The 20,645-nt window shown below is 49.6% G+C and overlaps 1 protein-coding gene across 4 annotated transcripts in view; it reads right to left on the bottom strand.

The window, feature by feature from the left end:
* IQSEC2 (IQ motif and Sec7 domain ArfGEF 2) overlaps nt 1–20,190 on the bottom strand; it is an 86,836-nt gene extending 66,646 nt beyond the window's left edge. For all 4 annotated transcript variants that reach the window (XM_080653470.1, XM_080653466.1, XM_080653467.1 and 1 more), the window contains exon 1: nt 19,219–20,190. In XM_080653470.1, coding sequence (XP_080509596.1) covers nt 19,219–19,928 — 710 coding nt within the window. In that variant the 5' untranslated portion in view covers nt 19,929–20,190. The remainder of the gene's footprint in view (nt 1–19,218) is intronic.
* Nucleotides 20,191–20,645: the final 455 nt, after the last annotated feature.

The following is a 20,645-nucleotide window of genomic DNA, read 5'->3' as shown; positions in this document are numbered from 1 at the left end:
TTTGTGTGGTCCTGACTTTGTTGTCCTGGAAGTGGAGAAGGAAGTTGGGGACCCACTGTTTTAGGATGCAGATCCCTTTGCTTGCAGCCCTGTTTCACCCCATCCTCCATTGTGCCTGGTGACCCCAAGCCCAGAGCTTCAACTTCTTCAAAGAATCAACCTCTGGCTACAGAATAGGGGGTGCATCCCTGATTAAATAGGGTTGGGGAAGGGCCAAGAGAGTCTGTTAACAGATTTTCAATATTCTCCATTTTCAGTTCCACACTTCACCCTGCCTTGTGGTTCATAACATCTCTGAATCCTGAGCATTTATTGGGCTTTCTGGATGGAATAGTTTACTTCTGATCAGCATTTCCAAACTTATGTGTTTCTACCTTTTTTATTCCTTTACTCATATTTCAGTAGGATTTGGGGAAGCAACAGAGATAAATTTATTCAATTTGTTGTGTTTAACAGGAAGTTCCCCTTCTTATTCCAGCCAACTGCTACTCTTCCTCCAGTGACTTATTTGGACCTCCTCCAGGGAGCTTGTCTTAATGTCCCTAGGCTGGACGAGGAGACCTTCCTCTGTTCTCCCATGGGATCCTTTGCTTGACTCTATCACAGCTCCGATCAAACTATTCTGAAAGTGTCCATTTCCATGCCTGACTCTCCCTGCAGACTCTTCCTGCTGGCCTGGGGCTGTGTCTTAGTCATGTCCATATCCCCAGTTCCCAGCATCTGGTCCACAGTGGTACAGAGCAAATATGAGGTGATGAGATTAATGAATAAATGAATGACTATAAGAATGAATCAGAACAGCCAGAGGGACTATCTAGAAAGGGAAATAAGCTGAATGCAATTGTTCCTATATAAGGCCAGTTCCCTAAAAGTTGTAAGTCCCCGAAAATCTGTACGTGCAAAGATGCCCACTGTAGCCTGATTTAAATGAGTAAAAAAAAAAAAAAAATGCTCAGCTTCTACAGCCTATATTCAGAGGATGGTTTAAGTACATATGGTATATCCTTGCCATTAAAAATGATGTCATTAAAAGCAATTGCTTATGAAAAATATGCAGTGACAAAGAGAAATGCTCAAACAAAAAAGCAAGAATCATTTTTTTTCTTGAATGCTGAATCATTTCAACTGTATGAAAAGAATGCAGAGAACAAGGGAAATACAGCAAATGTTCAGAGTGGCTGCCTTTGTGTGTTGTAATGATGGGTAATGGTTTTCTCCTCTACTTTTCCAAGATTTTAAAAATTTTCTAATGGAAGAATACATTAAATTATAATTTTGAAAAGCTCTTAAAAAAAAGGAAGATAACTATCCTGAGAGTGCTATGAACAAAAATTACTGTGAAGGGGACCTAAGGGTATGTGTACACATTTAGCAGTGCTTGCTGGGAAGGCTCAGTTCTTCACTGGCCAGAGACCCTGAAGGCCCGGGCCCATGGAACACCACCCCATCCTCACTGCAAAGCAGGACCTAGCGCAGGAAGCTAAAAGGGGCTCATGGAGCCCAGCCTAGGGTAAGTCACACTGTCATAGGCTGTACTGGGAAACAGAGGCCCCTACACTGGACCCCACACTTTATTTTATTTTATTTTTTTAAATATATTTTATTGATTTTTTACAGAGAGGAAGGGAGAGGGAGAGTTAGAAACATCGATGAGAGAGAAACATCGATCAGCTGCTTCCTGCACACCCCCTACTGGGGTACATGCCCTTGACCGGAATCGAACCTGGGACCTTTCAGTCCGCAGGCCGACACTCTATCCACTGAGCCAAACTGGTCAGGGCTGGACCCACACTTTAGAGGCCCTCCTCCATGAGGTAAAGGTTCTGTGGGGCAAAGGGAATATGTCCATCAGGATCTTTGGCCCTCTCTCTTCCAGACTGCACTCCAGGTACCTAGGACCCCAGAATTGCTTGTCTATAGTTCTTCAGCTTACTTGTAGGAATTGTATGGTCTTACTATCCAGGTCCATGTGCTAGACCTAATGGGTGGCCAATTGGAAGAAGAAATAGATGGGGCTTGGATGTGGCCTAGGGTGTCCATACACATTTCAAAGTTCCATATGAACCACAGGTGCGAAGAGAAGGGTGAAGGACCAAGGGCCTCAACTGTACCTTGCCTGGTACCCAGAAATACAGAGGCAGGCAAGTCCATGGATCCCTCCTAAGCCTCAGGGTCTGTAGAAGGGCCTAGCCTTGAGTGGTAGACAGATTTGGGTTCAAATCAATTTATTTGCTGTGCAACTGTGGATGAGTCCATTCCCCTCTCTGAACCTCAGTGTCCCCAACTATAATATAGGTATAATAATTCCAACTTCACAGAGTTGCTCTGAGGCTTGCTGGGGCACAATGGTTTAGTGGTTGTGAGTACAGGCGGTGGGTCAGACAGGCTGGGTTTAAATCCCAGCTCTGCCCCTCCTAACTATGTGCTTTACATCTCTAAGGCACAGTTTGTTCATCAATATAATAGAGGTAATAAAACCACTAATCCGATAAAGTTGTTGAAAGGATTATGGTTGTAATGAATATGTAATAACATTGGAAAATGCTTAAATGAGAAAAGGCTGCTTAATAATGGTCTGGTGAATACTGTCTATGGTGGAGTTGACTGGGCTTCTGCACTCCCCACCCCCCCTACCCATCCTTATTTGTCTCCATAGCACTTACCACTATTTGACATATTCTGTATCTTCTTGTTTGTTTCTTGTCTGTCCCTCCCCCCCTGCATTCACACACTAGATATGTCTGCTCCTCAGGGCAGAGGTTTTGTTGGTTTTGTTCACTGTATCCCAGTGCCTGGAACAGTGTGAAGATGTTCTTCAGCAATGGAGCAGCTATCTGTCATGTAGATAGGGGTACAAAGGCATTCTTGGCTAGGAGAACAGCTGGGACATAGGCATGGAAGCATAAAGAAGTCCACTATGATTAGGGAACCCTAGACAGATCAGTACAACTGGAGTGCAAGGTCATAAAGGGAACAGAGTGGCTAGAAAGGTGTGTGGGGCTGTGATCTGACCCGAAGGTGCACACAAGAGCTTTCCTGGACCATAAGTGGTGTGGAGACCTACTCATGGTGGCCAGGAAGTGGAAAAGCACTAGGGGAGAAGCAAAGCTGCCTCCCAAGTTCAAGTGCCACCTAAATCACAACCATGTGGAAGGTGAAAGTAAAAACCTTTCTAAGGGGCCCATCTGAATCAGGAATTAGACCTAGAAATGACAAGTAGGCAGGTAGTGAAGTCAGGTGGATGATGTAATGGTGACATGCAAGAAAATCTTATAAAGATTTATTAAAAGGGAAGAATAACTAGATGAACCACAGGACAAATAAAAAAGCTTATTGGATAATGTAACTGCTTTCAGCAATGGATCCACACATCAAGGCCAAGATGGTGGTGGGGATGCAAAATGAAGGTCACGGTTGTTTCTGCTACTAGTTAGCTTTTTGCTTCCTTTTTCTTTTCTTTCTATTTTTTTTTTTTTTTGCAATTTAAAACTTTTAATTCTTGATTATCCATATACCAAAAGAAGAAACCAACATCTATGGAAAATCTAATATGTATTAAGCACTTTGTGTCTATAACCTCCTCTTATTTTTGTCAACCAAAATACATAGGTATATTCATTTCCATTTTATGGATAAGGGAACCATTTTTCTCAGGATGTCAATCAGAATATAATGGAATCATGATTATGACTCAAAAGCTTTTTGCTTCTGATTACTCTTCCTATAGTGCTTGTTACCACGACTCATTGGACAAGTTCAGGGATGGAAAGGATGGTGATGATGATAATGATAATGATTGCTTCATACTTCAAAGGAAAGATCTTTCTATCACTTTAAAAATTTCTCTTTCAGGAAATAAAGAGGCAAGTATCACTTCAAATTTTCCTTTTAAAGAGAAGAAAGACAGGCAGAGACTACAACGAAGAGATCCTTCAACACCAGGCAAGAGTGTGAACTTCATTGTGTACTAGTAATTGCTGGGGAGCCTCTGGGGAGCTCGGCCCAAGGGGTGATAAGGCCAAATGCTGTCTTCTTTAACCCCAACTCCTTTCAATCACCAAAGCAGGCTTTATTTGGTCCTTAACATATTCTGCCTTCTAATAACCCAAAAGAATTAGGTGACTATTTATTAAGCACCCACAATGGTCCTAGGCTTGTTTTTTCTTCAAAACAGCTGTGCAAGGTAGTAATTTTTTTAAAATGTATTTTTATTGATTTCAGAGAGGAAGGGAAAGGTAGAAACATCAATGAAGAGAATCATGGATCGGCTGCCTCCTGCACACCCCACACTGGGGATCAAGCCCGCAATCCGGGCATGTGCCCTGATGGGGAATTGAACCACGACCTCCTGATTCATACATAGGCTGACGCTCAGCCACTGAGCCACACTGGCCGGGCTGTGCAAGGTAGTTATTCTTTTTCACACTGTATAACTGTGAAAACTGAGGCTCAGAGTAGCAATGTGATCTACCTAGAGTCACACAGCTCATAAGTTGTGCAGCTGAGATTCAAGTCTGGGTTTCTGTCTGACTCCAAAACCAGTGCTTTTAACCACTACAGCTGCGGCTTCCTTCTGCCATGCCAGAGCTAAGGCACTTCATCTCCCATATCAGCCCATAAGCCTGGCCTCTTTCCCTCCCCTCCCCCCTCCACATAGTGCAACCCAAGCCCCGCCGCCCCCCTGCGTGCCATGAGCATTCAGGGAGTGCTTCTGGAAGAGATAATCACTCAGGATGGAAGAGGAGAGCACAAGAAGGACAAGGTGGAGTTAGGCACAGGTACTGCAGCGCAACGCAGCCAGGCACTGTGACAGAGAGAGAACAGGAGGATGGAACTGGCTTTCCAGCCATCCCTTCTTGCCTCCCTCTGCTGGAGGAAGAGGGATGGAGGCTCAGCCATGATGGGAAGAGAGTGGGCGGAAGGGGGAGCAGCTAGAGCAGCCTGCTGCTGCAGAAGCCTCAGCTCAGCCTCAAATCCCCCTCCTCTGCACTTGGGGCCCATCTCTGGCCCACCTGCTCCCCACTGCCTGAGGAAGGAGGCTGGGCTGCTCTCCAAGCACCCACCCAAATCCTGCCAAAGCACAGCTCACAGCAGACCCATCACAGCAAGGGCATCCTGAGAGGTGGAGTGGCTGAGCCAGGGGAGGCAGCAGGAGGCAGTGGCAAGGCAGGGGTCAGAATGCGGATCTCCAGTCCCTCAGTTGAGGAACAAATATATATATATTTACTTACTGATATCAGAGAGAAAGGGAGATAGAAACATCAGTGATGAGAGAGAATCACTGATTAGCTGCCTCCTGCACGCCCCACACTGGGGACCGAGCCCGCAACCCAGGCATGTGCCCTGACTGGGAATTGAACCATGAGCTCCTGGTTCATGGGTTCATGCTCAACCACTGAGACACACTGGCTGGGCAGTTGAAGACTCTCTTGACTGCATGGTCTAGACAGCTGAAAAGGAAAAAGGGGTGCTTCAAAGGCTGCCATGGGAATGCTCACAACAGGGCTGGAGCCAGGGGCAACACATGTCAAAATGAGGCCATCCAGAGTTGGGTATTTGCGGGGGGGGGGGGGGGGGGCGGTTACTAATAATTTCCATTCTCAATCTGGTTTGAGGAAACCAACTATTTTTAAAAGTAGTGCCCTAGCCAGTTTTGCTCAGTAGTTAGAGCGTTGGTCTAAGCCAGGGGTGGGCAAACTTTTTGACTCGAGGGCCACAGTGGGTTCTTAAACTGGACCGGAGGGCCAGAACAAAAGCATGGATGGAGTGTTTGTGTGAACTAATATAAATTCAAAGTAAAGGAGCGGAGGGGAGAGCAAGAGAACCGGATAGAACAGCCGGATCCGGCCCGCGGGCCGTAGTTTGCCCACGGCTGGCTAAGCACTGAAGAGTTGTGTGTTTGATTTCTGGTCAAGGGCATGCACCTGGGTTTCAGGTTCTATCTCCAGCCACGGTCGGAGTACATGCAGGAGGCAAAAATCAATGTCTCTTCACAGCGATGTTTCTCTCTGTGTGTCTCTCCCCGTCCCTGCTATGCTCTCTAAAATCAATGGAGAAAATATTCTTGGGTGAGGATTAACCACCCAAAAAAAGTAGCTTTAGCTTGGTTTGGACCTCAAGAGCACACATGTTTATATCTCCCCTCTTTCCCAGGATCTCTAGCATGAAAGTGAAGGAATAAAGGAATAAAATAAGGTACAAACTCATAACAGTGAAGCAGATGTAAGAGAGAGGGTGATGACAATGGGTGAGAAATTTCCACCAATTTCTGGAAGCAAAAAACAACAGGAAGTGTTCACAGTAGCAGGAGAGCCAGGGACACCACTCAGGGAGCTGCAGCCAGGGAGGGAGCCAGTCGGGTCACCAGAGGCCCAGAGATGGAGATGGGAGGTATGAGGGAAGGGCTGAAAATGGGGATAATCTGAAGGTAAATACATGAAATTGCCCCCACCCCATTCCCCAAGACCCACCACCTGCCCAGAGCAGAGACTGTCTGGCACTCACCCTTAGGCAAAATATCAGAGGGGTTTTGGCTAAAGAAATTAAACTATCTGGGATGGATTAAAGCACCTAGTCACATGTTGATTCCCACCTCCCCCAAATAAAGTGCTTTTTATTCTGCCCTTTGGGGGACACCCATTCTAACAGCCAGCTCCCTGGTGGTTCACCTAAAATAAAGCCAGTGCCCAGCCAGCGTGGCTCAGTGGTTGAGCACGGTTTGATTCCTGGTCAGGGCACATACCTGGGTTGTGGGCTTGATCCCCAGTGTGGGGCATGCAGGAGGCAGCCGATCAATGATTCTCTCTCATCATTGATGTTTCTATCTCCCTCTCCCTTCCTCTCTGAAATCAATAAACAATATATTTCTAAAATAAAGCCAGTGAGTGAACACACCAGCCTTGGATAGACAGACATCTCGTTCAGGCCTTCTATGAACTCATTCATAAACTATCAAATGGAAAAGATGAGAGAAAAGATGAGTGGCCTGGAGGATCCATCCAGGAAGTTCAACATCCAACTAACAGACATTCCAGAAAGAGAAAGAGAAAACGAGGGGGAGGAAACTATTCAAGAAATTATGTAAGAAAAAACAGTGCATCAAATGGCAAGGGCTCGCTGAGTACCAGGTGGGGTGAATGACAAACAGACCTTGAGCTGAGTGCTGCTTACATAAGGAATGTTTGGCTTGTAAAAACTGACCAAACTATTCATTTGTGATCTGAGCGCTTTTCTATATGCATATTTCATTATGAAGTTACCAAAAAACCCTCTCCTAAAAATCTCCAAGTAAAATATCCCCAGAAGATGTGTTATGATTATCTTATGGATTCAAGAACTCCACACAACAGTAAGCTACCAAGCAAATAGATAAGAAGGAAGGAAGGGAGGGAGGGGAGGGGGGAGGCAGAAAGAAAGTTCTGGTCCAAATAGGGAAAAAAAAAAGAAAAAGTGGCATGATTGTGAGCAATTCATAGAGCATAAAAAAGGAAAATTAATTTGCTCTTGAAGCTAGAAACATTTTCCCAGGAGTACAGAGGTTGTGACAGGGATCTGTGGGAAGTGATGTGCAATTACAGTACACTATTTGGTCCTGCAATGAGTACTATTGACATAGTCATCATCACATAAACACAGTGTGTCGGTGGTCAGCTTTTAAAGCCAATTTGTCTAGATAAAGCACTGGAAACCTAATTATTGTTACAGAATGGAATGCAAATGTAACCAGCCTCACTGGATGCAAAACTACTGAACATAGGCCTGGCTGGTTTTGCTAAGTGGTTAGAGCGTCAGCTAGGTCAAACCGGAAGGGTGGCAGGTTTGATTCCGGTCAAGGGCATGTACCTCGGTTGCAGGCTTGATCCCTAGCCCTGGTCGGGGCCTATGCATGAGGCAACCAATCGATGTGTTTCTATCACATTGATGTTTCTTTCTCTGTCTCTGTCTCTCCCCCTCCCTTCCACTCTCTCTAAAAATCAATGGGGGAAAAATAATATCCTCGGGTGAGGATTAACAAAACACAATGACTGAACACAGAAAAGTGGGAGGAAAAGGGCAGAGAAGAGATGGAAGGAAGGATGGGGCACTAGTAACCATGTCTTACCAATGGAGTGGTCAAGAGACACTGGAAAATTGATGGAATAAGAAATCACATTTTAAAATAGTATTAATAAAGTTATAAAGGTAACTAGAAGAACCAAAATAGTAATATTATCACAATTTAGGAGGGGGACGAGAAAGAGCCAAGTGTTACAAATAAGTTAAATTCTCATTTGTCATACTAGGATGAAGTCAATAGATCATGTTTAAAGTTGATAAATGAAGAAATAACCATTGGGGCATGTTATTTAGAGATATGACGTTACCACCAGAAATCCTAAATGGTAAAAGTGCTCCTGCAGGGGGCTGAGAAGTGGAGGCATGAGACACTGGCTTTTTACTATATATGTCCTTGTGAACTATTTGCCTTTTAAAATTGTGTGAATGTACTGCTTTGACTTAATTTTGTTTTATTTCTTTTTAAAATATACTTTTATTGATTTCAGAGAGGAAGGGAGAGGGAAAGAGAGATAGAAACATCAATGATGAGAGGGAATCATGGATCAGCTGCCTCCTGCACGCCCCCCACTAGGGCTCGAGCCCACAACCCGGGCATGTGCTCTGACTGGGAATTGAACGGTGACTTCCTGGTTCCTGGGTGGATGCTCAACCACTGAGCAACACCGGCCAGGCTAATTTAAAAAACAAGTCCCTCCTCTTTCTTTGGACCTCAGTCTTCCACATGGTACATATTTAAGTGGGAGGTTGATGATTCCGGGGAGAGGTGACATGAAGAACCTGTTCTCCAATCCATGCTTCTTTTTAGAGCAGTAGCAAGGCAGGCGAGTGAAGGACTGATTCTTCCCTAACTAACCCTTCAACGCCTCACAGGACCACAGTCATCCATGCAGATGCAGCCTCGAAGCTGTCCCAGCCTGCACCACCCTCTGGTCCTCTTCCAACGCTACCATGGCTAGTCCAGCCTCTCCTGCCTTCCATTCATTCAACTATTTACACCCATTAGTTATTTATACCCGCCTGAGCCACAAAGGATTTGAGGTGGCTTACTCCAATAACACAGATAAGAAAAGGATAAAAATTGAACTAGAAATTAAGAACTTAGAATAGGAGATCAACAAAGATACTAGAGTTGTTCTTCAAATTAACCAGTAGCTGATGCAGAAAGCAAGATACAGTGAGCCATGACAACCTCATATTAGGAAGGAGGAAATATACCAGTTTTCAGGAGAAGCAAATCTTTGCCAAGCACTGAATTCTTCAATTCGTTGTCCATGGGAGATTTCATGAAGGAGAAGGAAATGACTGTTTTGTTTTGTTTCAACTTTGTCTTATTTTAATGATATGCTATTTAAATATTTGGATGAGTTATCTCCTATAAAAAATGAAGAATCCGCCCTGGCCGGATAGCTCAGTTGGTTGGAGCATCATCCCATACACCAAAAAGTTGTGGGTTCAAGCCCTGGTCAGGGCACATACCTAGGTTTCAGGTTCAATCCTTGGTTGGACATGGATCAATTATTCTCTCTCACATTGATGTTTCTCTCTCTCTCCCCTCTCCTTCCTTTCTCTTTAAAATCAATAAAGATATATCCTCAGGTGAGGATTAAAAAAACAAAACTGAAGAATCCCTGGTAATATCATGATTACGAAATGAGATATAAGAGCATACACTTTGGCATGATCCAGGATTATTTCACTGGTTTTCTTCCCCCAGAAATGATTCTTTATTTGAGCATTCGAAAGTACCAGGGAGTGCCCTTCAATGATCTTGGGTAATCCTGAGAATTGGGCATTGTTGTCCCATTTTACAAATGAGGAAACTAAGGCTCAGAAAAGGCAAAATGACCTAGCTGAGGTCATCCAGTGGATCTGGGCAGAGCCTAGATTCAAACTTAGGTATGTCTGTCTCCAAAGCTCATTCTGTACGTACGTATCATACCATGGGGCCTCAAGCAGGATGACAGGCCTGGCTGTCGGGCCAGAAACTGCTTCTGAGTGGCCTCCATTACATTAAGTGAGGACCTCTCCGGCAGAGAGCAGCAGAAAGAAGGCCGGGCCTGAATTGAAGAAATAAGACCATAGTTTCCTCATGAATCTAGCCGATCTGATGTCTGAGGGCTGAACCAGACCAGAGAGTTTTGTCTGCCGTGGAAGCAAGAGAGCCTTTATTTCGGTGATGCCTCCTCTTCATCGCTTCCTCCCCCACAAGTCACCCAGCCTCCTTGAGCCCCGGATTTCTCATCTGTACAACACAAAAATAATGATCCCTGCAACCTCCGTAAGATTTCAAGGCATAAAAGAGTTTGTTTAAGGAACGATGCTTTGATCACTGGCATTCATGTGAGAGTGGCTCTTCTAATCAGAGCTCCTCTGCTCACACGTTGAGTGGCCCTTTACAAGTCTGTTCTCTCTCTGGGCCTCAGTCTTCTCTATAAACTGAACAGTCTGGACTGGATGATTTTTTAAGGGCCCTTCCAGCTCCAAGTTTCTTGACTCTTATGCTGGTATTATTTATTTTTATTTTTTTTAATTTATTGATTTCAGAGAGGAAGGGAGAGGGAGCGAGAGAAAGACATCAATGATGCGAGAGAATCATTGATCAGCTGCCTCCTGCGCACTCCCTACTGAGGATCAAGCCCACAACCTGGGCATATGCCCTCGCCGGGAATCGAACTGTGACCTGGTTCATAGTTCAGCACTCAACCACTGAGCCACACCAACCAGACCTATGCGGGTATTATTAAAACCCTTCTGGTCATGAACGGCTGCTGCTCCTCTGAGCTCCTGCAGTAGGCTGTATTCCCCTCTGTCACAGCACTTGTCATTGTGTTGTCACTACCTTTTCCCCCCAATAGGTGACCTCTACTCTCACTGCCCAAGCTCAGACCTTATCATCTCTCACCTAGACTGTCACATGAGCCTCCTCACTGGATGCCTCCAAACTATCTTCCAAACTGCCTCCTAGTGGGATCTCTCCAAAACACGCTCTCAACAGGTCACCCCATACTCTACAATGCACACCTCTCCCCTCAGCTCAAAACCCTATGTTGGTTCTCAATTTTCAATACGATAAAACTCCAGACCCTGCTATTCAAATGTCCCCACGATCTGGGCTGGCTGACTCTTCAGACTCTTCTCCAGATGCTCTCTGCCTCCCTGTTTGTGCTCCAGTTTGTACTAACTTGATAAAACTACTTTTCCCACCATGGCTGGTTTGATCAGTGGTTAGAGCACCAGCCCGTGGACCAAAGGGTTGTGGGTTTGATTCCCAGTCAAGGACACGTACCTCAACTGCAGGTTTAATCCCAGGTCCCGGTTGGGGTGTGTGTGGGAGGCAACTAGTTGATGTGTCGTGTCTTTTCTCTCTCTCCCCCTCCTCTATCCCTTCCACTCTCTCTCGAAAAGATCAATGGAAAAAATATCATCAGATAAGGATTTTTTTTAAAAAGGACCCTTCCCCTCCCTGTACCCTGCTGCTTCTCTACTTTCGCTCATGCTGTCTCCTCTGCCTTAACCTCCCTTTTGCCAATTCCCACATGCCATCCTTCTTCACCTAGCTAACTCCTACTCATCCTCTGAGCCTCAGTACAGACATCACCTCCTCTGGGAAGCCCTCCCTGACAGTCAGGATAGATGTTCCTCCTTTGGATACCCATGCCCTCTAGCTCCCCTCTGGCGTAGCACACAGAACACCCCATTGCAATCATCTGTTTCCATGACCATCCTCTCCATCCAACTGTGAGCACCCTGAAGCCAGGAACTGTATAATGTTCATCACAGAACTCCCCGCCTGCAGTAGCATAACGGTGTGCCACATAGTAGGCATACAAACTTCGCTGGACTGACCTCTCTCAGAAATGTGGTAACTTCCCACATGACTTCTCCCGCCTGCCCTTCCATGGCACAATCTTGCAAAGTTATTATTAATAATAAAAATGCCTAGACCTCCCTTTTGCAAACACATTGTATGTGTTTGCATAGAGTAAACACACACTATGTGCTGAACACTTCATAAGCATCATCCTATTTAATTCTCACAACAAACACCATAAGATGGGTTATTTATGAATTGGCTCGCCTATCAGATGTGTACAGTTGTGTGAGATGCCTTTCAGTTTCATAAGGAAATTTGGGGGAAGGGAGAAATTAGATGCTTTTTATTACTGACATAATGACAACAATTCTAATGTGGTTATATAGAGAAAAAATACTGGTCTCATTCAAGTGAATGCAGTTTGCTGCATTCTGGAATCCTGTAGGAAATCACAAGGCCCAGAGATGCAATGATATTATCTCTGAAAAAAAAAAGGCAGAAAAATCACATAGCTACAAATAAGTGCATTTGAAATGGCACATATCTGGTGGTAAGTGTGATAGATTTCCTCCTAAAATGTCAGAGGAATCACCCTGTCAGCAGCGTAACTCCGGCTTGTCATCTTTGTTTTGAAAAGGCTGTAATGTGACGTCGATCTTGGCTAGGTTGTTTTGATTGCTACGCTCCACCTCTAGGGGGCAGGGCAGCCTCACATATTATTTTCCATCCTTGTTCCTCAGCTTTCTATCCTGATCAGGAGCTTGATGGGTGTGCTAGACAGCCAGGAAATTTTCGGATACATTTTTTGTAGGGGGCAACATTAATCTTACGTGTCAAAAACACAGTTTTATCCTTGTTTCCTACTTGAGAAAACAGAGGCCCTAAAAGTGATGTGAAGTGCCTAGAGTCACACAAAGTCCTCCTTCCCAGCACCACACTTGATCCGAAGGCTAAGTTGCCAGACAGTTTCAGTTCCTAAGTGCGTGAGAATGGGCTTTTCACATGGGTGCTTAGAGAGAAACCTAAGGCCACTATGAAGTGAGAGTGACTAGCAAATGATCATATCTCAAAAGGGATATCTCAAAAGAGGAAATAAGTCATTTATTCATCATTTCTTCCCTGTGACCAGTGTTTATTCCTCTTCCAGGAAACACAGCAGGAAATGAGCCAGAGGGGCTGAGTCTTATTCTGACTCCAAGACACTGTGCCTGGCCCAGGGTCTGAGCCCAATAAAAATTTTATGGAGGCCCTAACCGGTTTGGCTCAGTGGATAGAGTGTCAGCCTGCGGACTGAGGGGTCCCAGGTTCGATTCCGGTCAAGGGCATGTACCTTGGTTGCGGGCACATCCCCAGTAGGAGGTGTGCAGGAGGCAGCTGATCGATGTTTCTCTCTCAGCGATGTTTCTAGCTCTCTATCCCTCTCCCTTCCTCTCTGTAAAAAATCAATAAAATATATTAAAAAAAATTTTTTATGGAGGACTGCACAGGGGTCCTATGAAGCTTCTTTGGTCCTTTCAGAATAGAATACCTTGGATTGAGGGTCAAGACCATGGCATGACATGGCCATAGCATGTGATGAAGAGGTAACCATGGGCAGATGTGCCCAAATGTCTCCAAAGTCCTGTCTGATTCTGTTACCCTGACATTCTATGAACTGGGAGACTGGTGAGTATGAGGGCGACAGAGATCAGAGGTCAAACAGCTTCAGGGAGCATGAGGAAAAAGCCACCTAGAAGCCAAGAGAATTCTGAAGTTGAGTCATCTTTTTCTATAGAAGTCCTGGAATGAAGAAAAACGTAGGTACCTGTGGCCATTAGTGCACCAAGACTTAATCTGCCATTCATTTGTCTACTCAACATTTATTGAGCAGCTACTATGTGCTGTGCTATGTGTTCCCAAGCCTCTAGCTCCTTCACTCATGCCCAGAGCATCTCACTTAGATACAACATGCACTCAATAAATGTCAGTTAAATCACAATCTGCAGGGACTCTCAATCTAGTAGAGAGGACACAAGATGTAAACAAATAACCATCAAGGTATAAAATGGAGCAAAGTGCTCATTTCAAGGGTCACGGATAGACCAAACACCAGGAGAGACCAGCGAACAAACATGGGAGAGATGACAGCAGAACCAAGCCTGGGAACTGGATGGAGCAGCCCAGGAGAAGGGAACAGCATGAGCAAAGACCCAGGGGCTAGCAGTTGTCTGAGTGGGGGCTCACAAAGGGGCACACGGGCCAGTCTGGCTGGAGTGCGGTCTGTGTGAAGGGCACTGTAAAAAGATGAGAAGAGAGTTGCAGGCACATTCAAAGAGGACCGTGTGCGGCAGATAGAAGAGTTTGAACATTCCCCTGCAGGCAGAAGAGAAAGTGAAACCGCTGGAGCCCTGTAGAAAGGTTGGCCTGGCTGCACTTCATCAGAGGCTTGGCGAAGCAAGAGCAGGAGGGCTATTAGGAGACTATGGCAAAAAGCACGAGGCTATCCAGGAGAAGGAGCCTGACTGGGGCAGTGGTCCCAGGAGCTCTGCTGGGGGAAGCCCCGAGCCGCAGCTAGTGTGATGGCTTTACACCCCGCCTGCCTGCAGGAGGCAAAGATGTACCACAGGCTCAGGAGTCAGACGGTTCTGGGCTTCATGCAGTTGTGTAACCTCCATGCAGGCATGTAACCACACCTCTCTGATCCTTGATACCTTGTCTGAAAAATGAGGATAATACTAATACCCACCCAGCAGGGGCTCCGCTCCCTCTGTGCAAATGAGAGAAGAGGCAGTACTGCCTGATGGGTAAGAACACTGTCGATGAACTCTGGAGCCCGACCACCGAAGGCTCCTTCTAGCTCCTTCTCAGTTCTTTCCCTTACTCATTGAGTGACCCTGGGTAAGTTATCCAACTTTTCTGGGCCTTGGTTTCCTCACCTGTAAAATGGATTTAATAACAATATCCGCATCAAAGGATTCGGTTGGAGACTGAATGAATTCATACATGCAAAGGGCTTAGAACAAATAGTTCTTGGCACACACAGTACACGCAGAAAGAAGATGATAGCTATTATTACATAAAGCCACATAGGGTGCTGCCTGGCATGCAGAAGGCTGAGACTCACTCAGCACATGCATGGCCCCTTCTCTGTGCTACAGGCCTTTACTATGCTCCCAGCAAATTCAGAAGCCACAGCAGGCAGGGGTGGGACAGATCAAAGGGCAGTGGAAGGCAAGCTTGCATCCGGTCTTCCCACCCCCCTCAGGAGACACCCACTCTCTTCAAAGCTCCCCTGCCCCCCCACTCCTCACCATCCTTGCTATGCATATTTGTTCTGGGCACCATTATGATGGGGGGCCTGCCCGGAACCCTGTGTGTCTGTCTGTCTGGGAGTGGGGGAGGGGGCTCTCAAGCGCAGAGATCCCGGTGTTGGCTCAGCCTGGTGGCCCCTCCTGCTGTGTGCACGCAGCTAAGAAATGTTTGTGGATGACAACAACCCCATTCTTGTCCCAGATCTAGACAGAGAAGGAAGATTCCTCTAATTCTCATTCAACTTGACAATATCATTTCCTCCCACACGAGTATAATGCTCTCAACACAGTAGGGGGAAGATAAATGGTTTTCCCTCCTGAGAAAAAGGAAAGACCCCCCCCTGGGAAAAGCACCGGAGACCCCACAGGAGACAGGCTTCCCTGGGGCCTCTCCCTGGGCTCGCTCCTGCCCTCCCAGTGCCCTCAGCCCCTGTGGGCAGCACGGGGAGCGCACTGACACCCCCAGGGCCTGTGGGAGACAGCTGCGTGGTAGACCAGATGTTGCTCTGGCTGTCGAGAACACCAGGCCAGCCGTCTGGCTGCCGTCCCTAGTGTGGGCCAGCTTGTGGGTGGGCGGGGGGTGGGGGCAGAGGATGAAGAGTTCCCCCACACCAGCTTCAGCCCACCACCGCCTACAGCAAAGCCGGAGCTGGGCCCCTGCACACAGCATCCGGAACACAGCTGGCTTCAGCCTGGGGCAGCTCAGCAGTGGCCCCCTGCCCAGCGTGTCTGTAAATCATCCAGGTGCCTGACCTGCAAGGGGGAGCCAGGCCAAGATCAACAAAGAAAGCAGGGAGCTCTTCTGGTCATCTGGGGGGTGGGGGGGGGCAATTTCAAGGAAAACGATCTGAGCATTGGTAGCGCCCCAGTAGCTACTAAAAGACAAACAAACAATCAAAGCCCTCCCGTCCAGAGGACCGGTGGCCAGAAGGAGGTCGGGTCTCATGTCGCTCCCTGCTGTACTAGAAAGGCCACACCCAGAGCACAGCAGAAGGAGGCATACTGGCATCCGGGAACTTGTCCAGAAGAGACAGTGCGGGAGGATGTGGGAATCCTGGGGGGATGACATGGGTGGGGGTGGACATGACAGCTGCTATCAACTGCAGTAGAGGGAAAGTTCACAGGATCGGGAGTCTGTCTTATGGGTAGTGTGACTTCTGCTGTGTCACTTCACTTCTCTGAGCCCCCAGTTGCTTCAGCTATAAAATGCGCACTGTGTACACAGACGCACAGGGTGGCCGGGAGGACTCAGTAAGTCCCTTGGCGGAGGGGTGGGGGGGGCTCAATAAGCCCGAGCTGGGCCCGGGCCCCTCTCTCCCCTCTTCCTCCACCAGAGGGAGCCTGGGGACCAGGAGCGCCCAGCTTGTACCAGCATCTACCTATCCTCCCCCAATGCTGCAGCCTCTGCTGCTAAACTCCCACCCTGCCTGCCCCAGCTTCCAGCGGCAGCCTTCACACCCACTCTGCAAACCCAGAACAGGCCTGGCAGGGGAGTCACTTGCAGCAGCTGTGGTGGTGGCATTGGCTACTGCATCAACAGGCCCTCTGACGCCTGGCCAGGAGGCAGAGTGGAAAGGAGGGAGGCACAGCCTTCTTCCCTCTCCTGTCAACTCCCTCACTCATCCCACTCTAACCCTCTAGATACCTAAGGGTCTCCTGGCCTCTCCCAGTTCCTGACCCAGTCACGTCCTGAGGCCAAGAGATTCCTGTGGTTTGGAGAGCTCTAGTGGAAAAATAACAGGCGTCGAAGACAAGTGGACTTGGGTTCTAGTCCCAGCTCCATTAGGAACTAGCAGCATAACCTTGAGCAAGGTCTCTTCATCTTGGAGCCTCAGTTTCCTCATCTCTAAAATGGAGTTAGTAATGCTCACTGCCTGCTGTGAGGAGTAGAAGAGGAAATAATGGAGGGGGCAATATTTAATATGTGGTTAGGAGAAATCCAAAGAACTATCCAAACCCCTTGATGAATCCAGTAGGAAATGTGAAGCCAGGAAATCCAACGAGAACTGGGAGTGATCAAGAGGTTGGTTGGCGTGGCCGGCAGAAGCACCGAGTTCAAGAGCAAATGGGCTGCCAGCCAGCCAAGAGCTTCAAACCTACGTCTGCAGGATGGAGACTCTGAATGTCAGAGAATCCTGGAACTGGGGGAGGCTCGGGTCATTTCATTGGGCTGTACACCTGATTCAGGAATTGTGCTTTCTCCAGCTCTCCTCGACCCCCAGCCTGCCCCCCACTTCCCCCGCTAGAGGCAGCCTACTGCATCACCAGACAGCCAGGTTGGGAAGTTCTTCCTGATTTTTCCCCAATTTTCCCACTGCTCCTGTTTCTGCTCCCTGGAGCCACACATAATGAGGCTGCCCCCCTCTGTCACGGGCCTGATCACTCTAGAAAAGTCCACAGCCAAGCTTGAGGAGCACAGTGCCTGCCCAGTGTACCCCATGCAGTCACCCTACCGTGGCCCTGTCCTGAAAGAAGACCAAGACCGTGCTTGGTGGATCTAGACCCTTCCTCCAGTGTGGGGTCCCACTCGCATGCAGCCAGTCCTCCAGGAGTGGCCTCCCAGCAGCCCTGCCTGGGCAGGAGAGCCCCTCTCCCTCGCCCCCACTGCTCTGGGACAGTTCACACCAAAACTGAGCCGAGGGTGCATTGCAGTGAAGCCCAGTCGGGAGCTCGAGCTGCAGCTGCTGCTCCTGGGGCCCAGCCATCTCAACCCAGCACCCCAGTCTGCTGCCTCACCACGGGGGAGTTGCAGAGAGCTGTCTCCCGGCAGATTTCCTGAGGCAGAAGGCTTCCCCACCCCCAGCCCAGCCTCCGAGAGACACTCCACTGGTTGTGGCACATGGTAGGACCAGCTGAGCAGTGAGAGGAGGGGGAAGGCTGTCCATTCGCTAGAGGACTTCAGACTTGCTCTGTAGTGTGGCTGGATTAGTCATAGAACCATCAAATTGAAGCTGGAGTGGCCCTTAAAGAGCATTCAAGGCAGACCTTGCCTTTGAAAAAAAGATAGAAAGGAACCGATGGGCAGAGAGAGGAAGGTACTCAGTCAAGGTCACAAAGCTAATCTGCAGCAGAGCTGGAGGGGGAACCCAGGTCTCCTAACTCCCAGCTTAGTGTTCTTTCCAATCGAGCCCTGGGAGCCCTCATGCCCTTGACTCTCAGCCTGACATTTCGCCTGACCAGCTTACCGTGGTATCTGCATGGAAGAAGGAGGCCCAGCCCATGTCCCACCAACCCAACAGATCACGCCAAGGTGTCCCAGATAGGCAGACACGCAGACCCCGGCACAGAAGCTGGCACGGATCCAACAAGAGGGAAGCTCTGTAGACTAGTCTTCCCTGTGTGCTCTTTAACTGGGTGGTGTTTTTCTTGACGGTGGCGAAGGGGTGGTCTCGGAGGAACTAGCCAACGGCCAGGCCTCCATCTTTGCTCCCCAGGCCAGGCTGTGCGGCAGTTCCCCTCACATGGATGTCTCAGCCTCCAGCAGCCATTCTGCTCCCCACCTGCCTCCCTGGGAAAGGATGGGGCCGAGGCTGCCAGAGGAGTGGGGAGCAGGCCTGCAGGCAGGACCTGGACGGGAGACCCCAACAGGCAGAACAACAACAACAACGGCAAAAAAAAAAAAAAAAAAAAAAAAAAAAAAAAAAAAAGAAAGAAAAAGAAAAAAGGAGGGGGGTTTTCTTCTCCTTGGGCCTCTGAGTTGGCACCTTCACAGACAATAAACACGTCCAAAATAAATAAATAAGTGGAGAGCCATCCTCTCGCAAGGATCCAGGCGGGGAGTGAAAAAGTGGAGGGGTGATGACTGCTGGAGGCTCCCGCGGGCCACGGTTCTGAGCATCAAGAGCCGCCCGCGCTCATGGGGCCAACCCCGTGCAGGGTGGCTAGACAAGGGGCGTCTGCGGCGGGAGGAGGGGGGGGGACACCCGGCTTCTCCTAAAAGGTTGGGACAGGGGAGGAGGACCTGGAATCAGGCACGGGGTTCTTCCTTTACCGGCTGGACAAGTTGGAGAGGGAACTAGAGGGGAAGAGCCGAGGGGACAAACACGCATTCCTTACTTTCTCTGGAGGGTTGTGGCCGGGCTGGTGCTGGTACTGGTGCTGTGGCCGCCGCCGGTCCCGGGACTGGAGCTCCTGGATGCGCCACGGCTCAGTTGGCCCCGCTCCCGAGGGGGCCGGGGCCCCACGCCCACCGCCGCCGCCGAATAGCCGCCTTCCTTGTCGCGGCCCGGGTGCGCCGGCCCGGCATCCCGCCCGCCCCGCTCGCGACCCAGGGCTGGGTTGTCGTGGTGCAGGTGGCACTGGGCCACGTCGCGCTCTCGGGCTGAGTAACCAGTAGTGTCCTGGAGCGGGTAGGAGGCGTCCCGCTCCTTGTCCCGATACACCGCCTCCCGGTTCTGGTAGGCGCCTTCGCGGTTCGGGTACCCCACGTCCCGGGCCGCCTGGTGGAACTGGCTCTCCCGCAGCTCGCGGTGGTGGAACTGGGTTTCTCGCAGGTTCTGGTACTGGCTCTCGCGGCCGGGGCTGTCCCGTGCGCCGTGGGGGTCCCTGTGCAGCTCCCCGCGGTGCAGCTGGCTCTCCTCCCGCAGGTCGCGGTTCTCCTGGGTGAGCTGGTCCAGCTGGCCCTCCAGCTCCTCGATGCGCCGTCTCTGGGTCTCCAGCAGCTGCTGCTGGCTCTCGATGATGTTGTTCAGCTCCAGCAGGTACTCCACCGCCCGATTGGGGCTCTCCGATCCCGGGCCGCCCGGGGGCCCCGACCCCGCCTCCATCCTAGCGGCCCAGGGGCAGGGGAAGGGGCAGGAGAGCCCGGTCCCTGCTCGCTCACGGCGCCACCCTCCCCCGGGCCCAGCCGGGGGAGGGGGCCGGCGGGACGCGAGGGCGCGCACCGGGCTCGAGGGCCCGGGGGCCCGGGGGGGCCCGGGAGACAGCGCTGGGTGGTCCGACGGCACGGGGAGCAGGAGCTGAGGCTGCCGCCACCGCCACCGCCACGGCTCAGGAGGACGCGGCCCACGGCGCTCCGCCCGCTGCGGAGTCACTGCGCAGCGCGGCCGCGCGGGACCGCCCCGGCCGCCGGCCCGCCCCCCGCCCCTGCCCCCACTCTCCCGCCCGGCCCGCCCCCGCGCGCCCCACCTGCTACAGCCAGCAGCGTCCGAAGCGAGACCCGCCCCAGGCACCCGGGCCAGCCCCATCACAGGCTGCCGGAAGTCGCTCCCTTCCACCGTCCACGGTCCGGTGTCCTCACCTAAAGCAGTCTAATGAAGCTCTCCATCCCAGTCCCTTCCAATGCATCCCGGTCTGCCAGGCCCCAGATCCTCATCTAAGACATCCCAAGAACCCCCATCCCAGGCATCCCACGGACTCCCCATCCCCTTTGGATCTTCCAATCCCAAGTGTCAGATACCCTCCAGCTTAGCTAGTGCCTGGGTCCTCCAACCCAACGAAGGCAGTCCCAGGATCTCCATCTTAACAAGCCATCGCAGAGTTAG

The sequence above is a fragment of the Plecotus auritus genome (assembly GCF_963455305.1).
Source record: "Plecotus auritus genome assembly, chromosome: X".
Classification (NCBI taxonomy): domain Eukaryota; kingdom Metazoa; phylum Chordata; class Mammalia; order Chiroptera; family Vespertilionidae; genus Plecotus; species Plecotus auritus.
The sequence above is the reverse complement of the archived record's forward strand: the minus strand, read 5'-3'. Positions and strand labels throughout refer to the sequence as shown.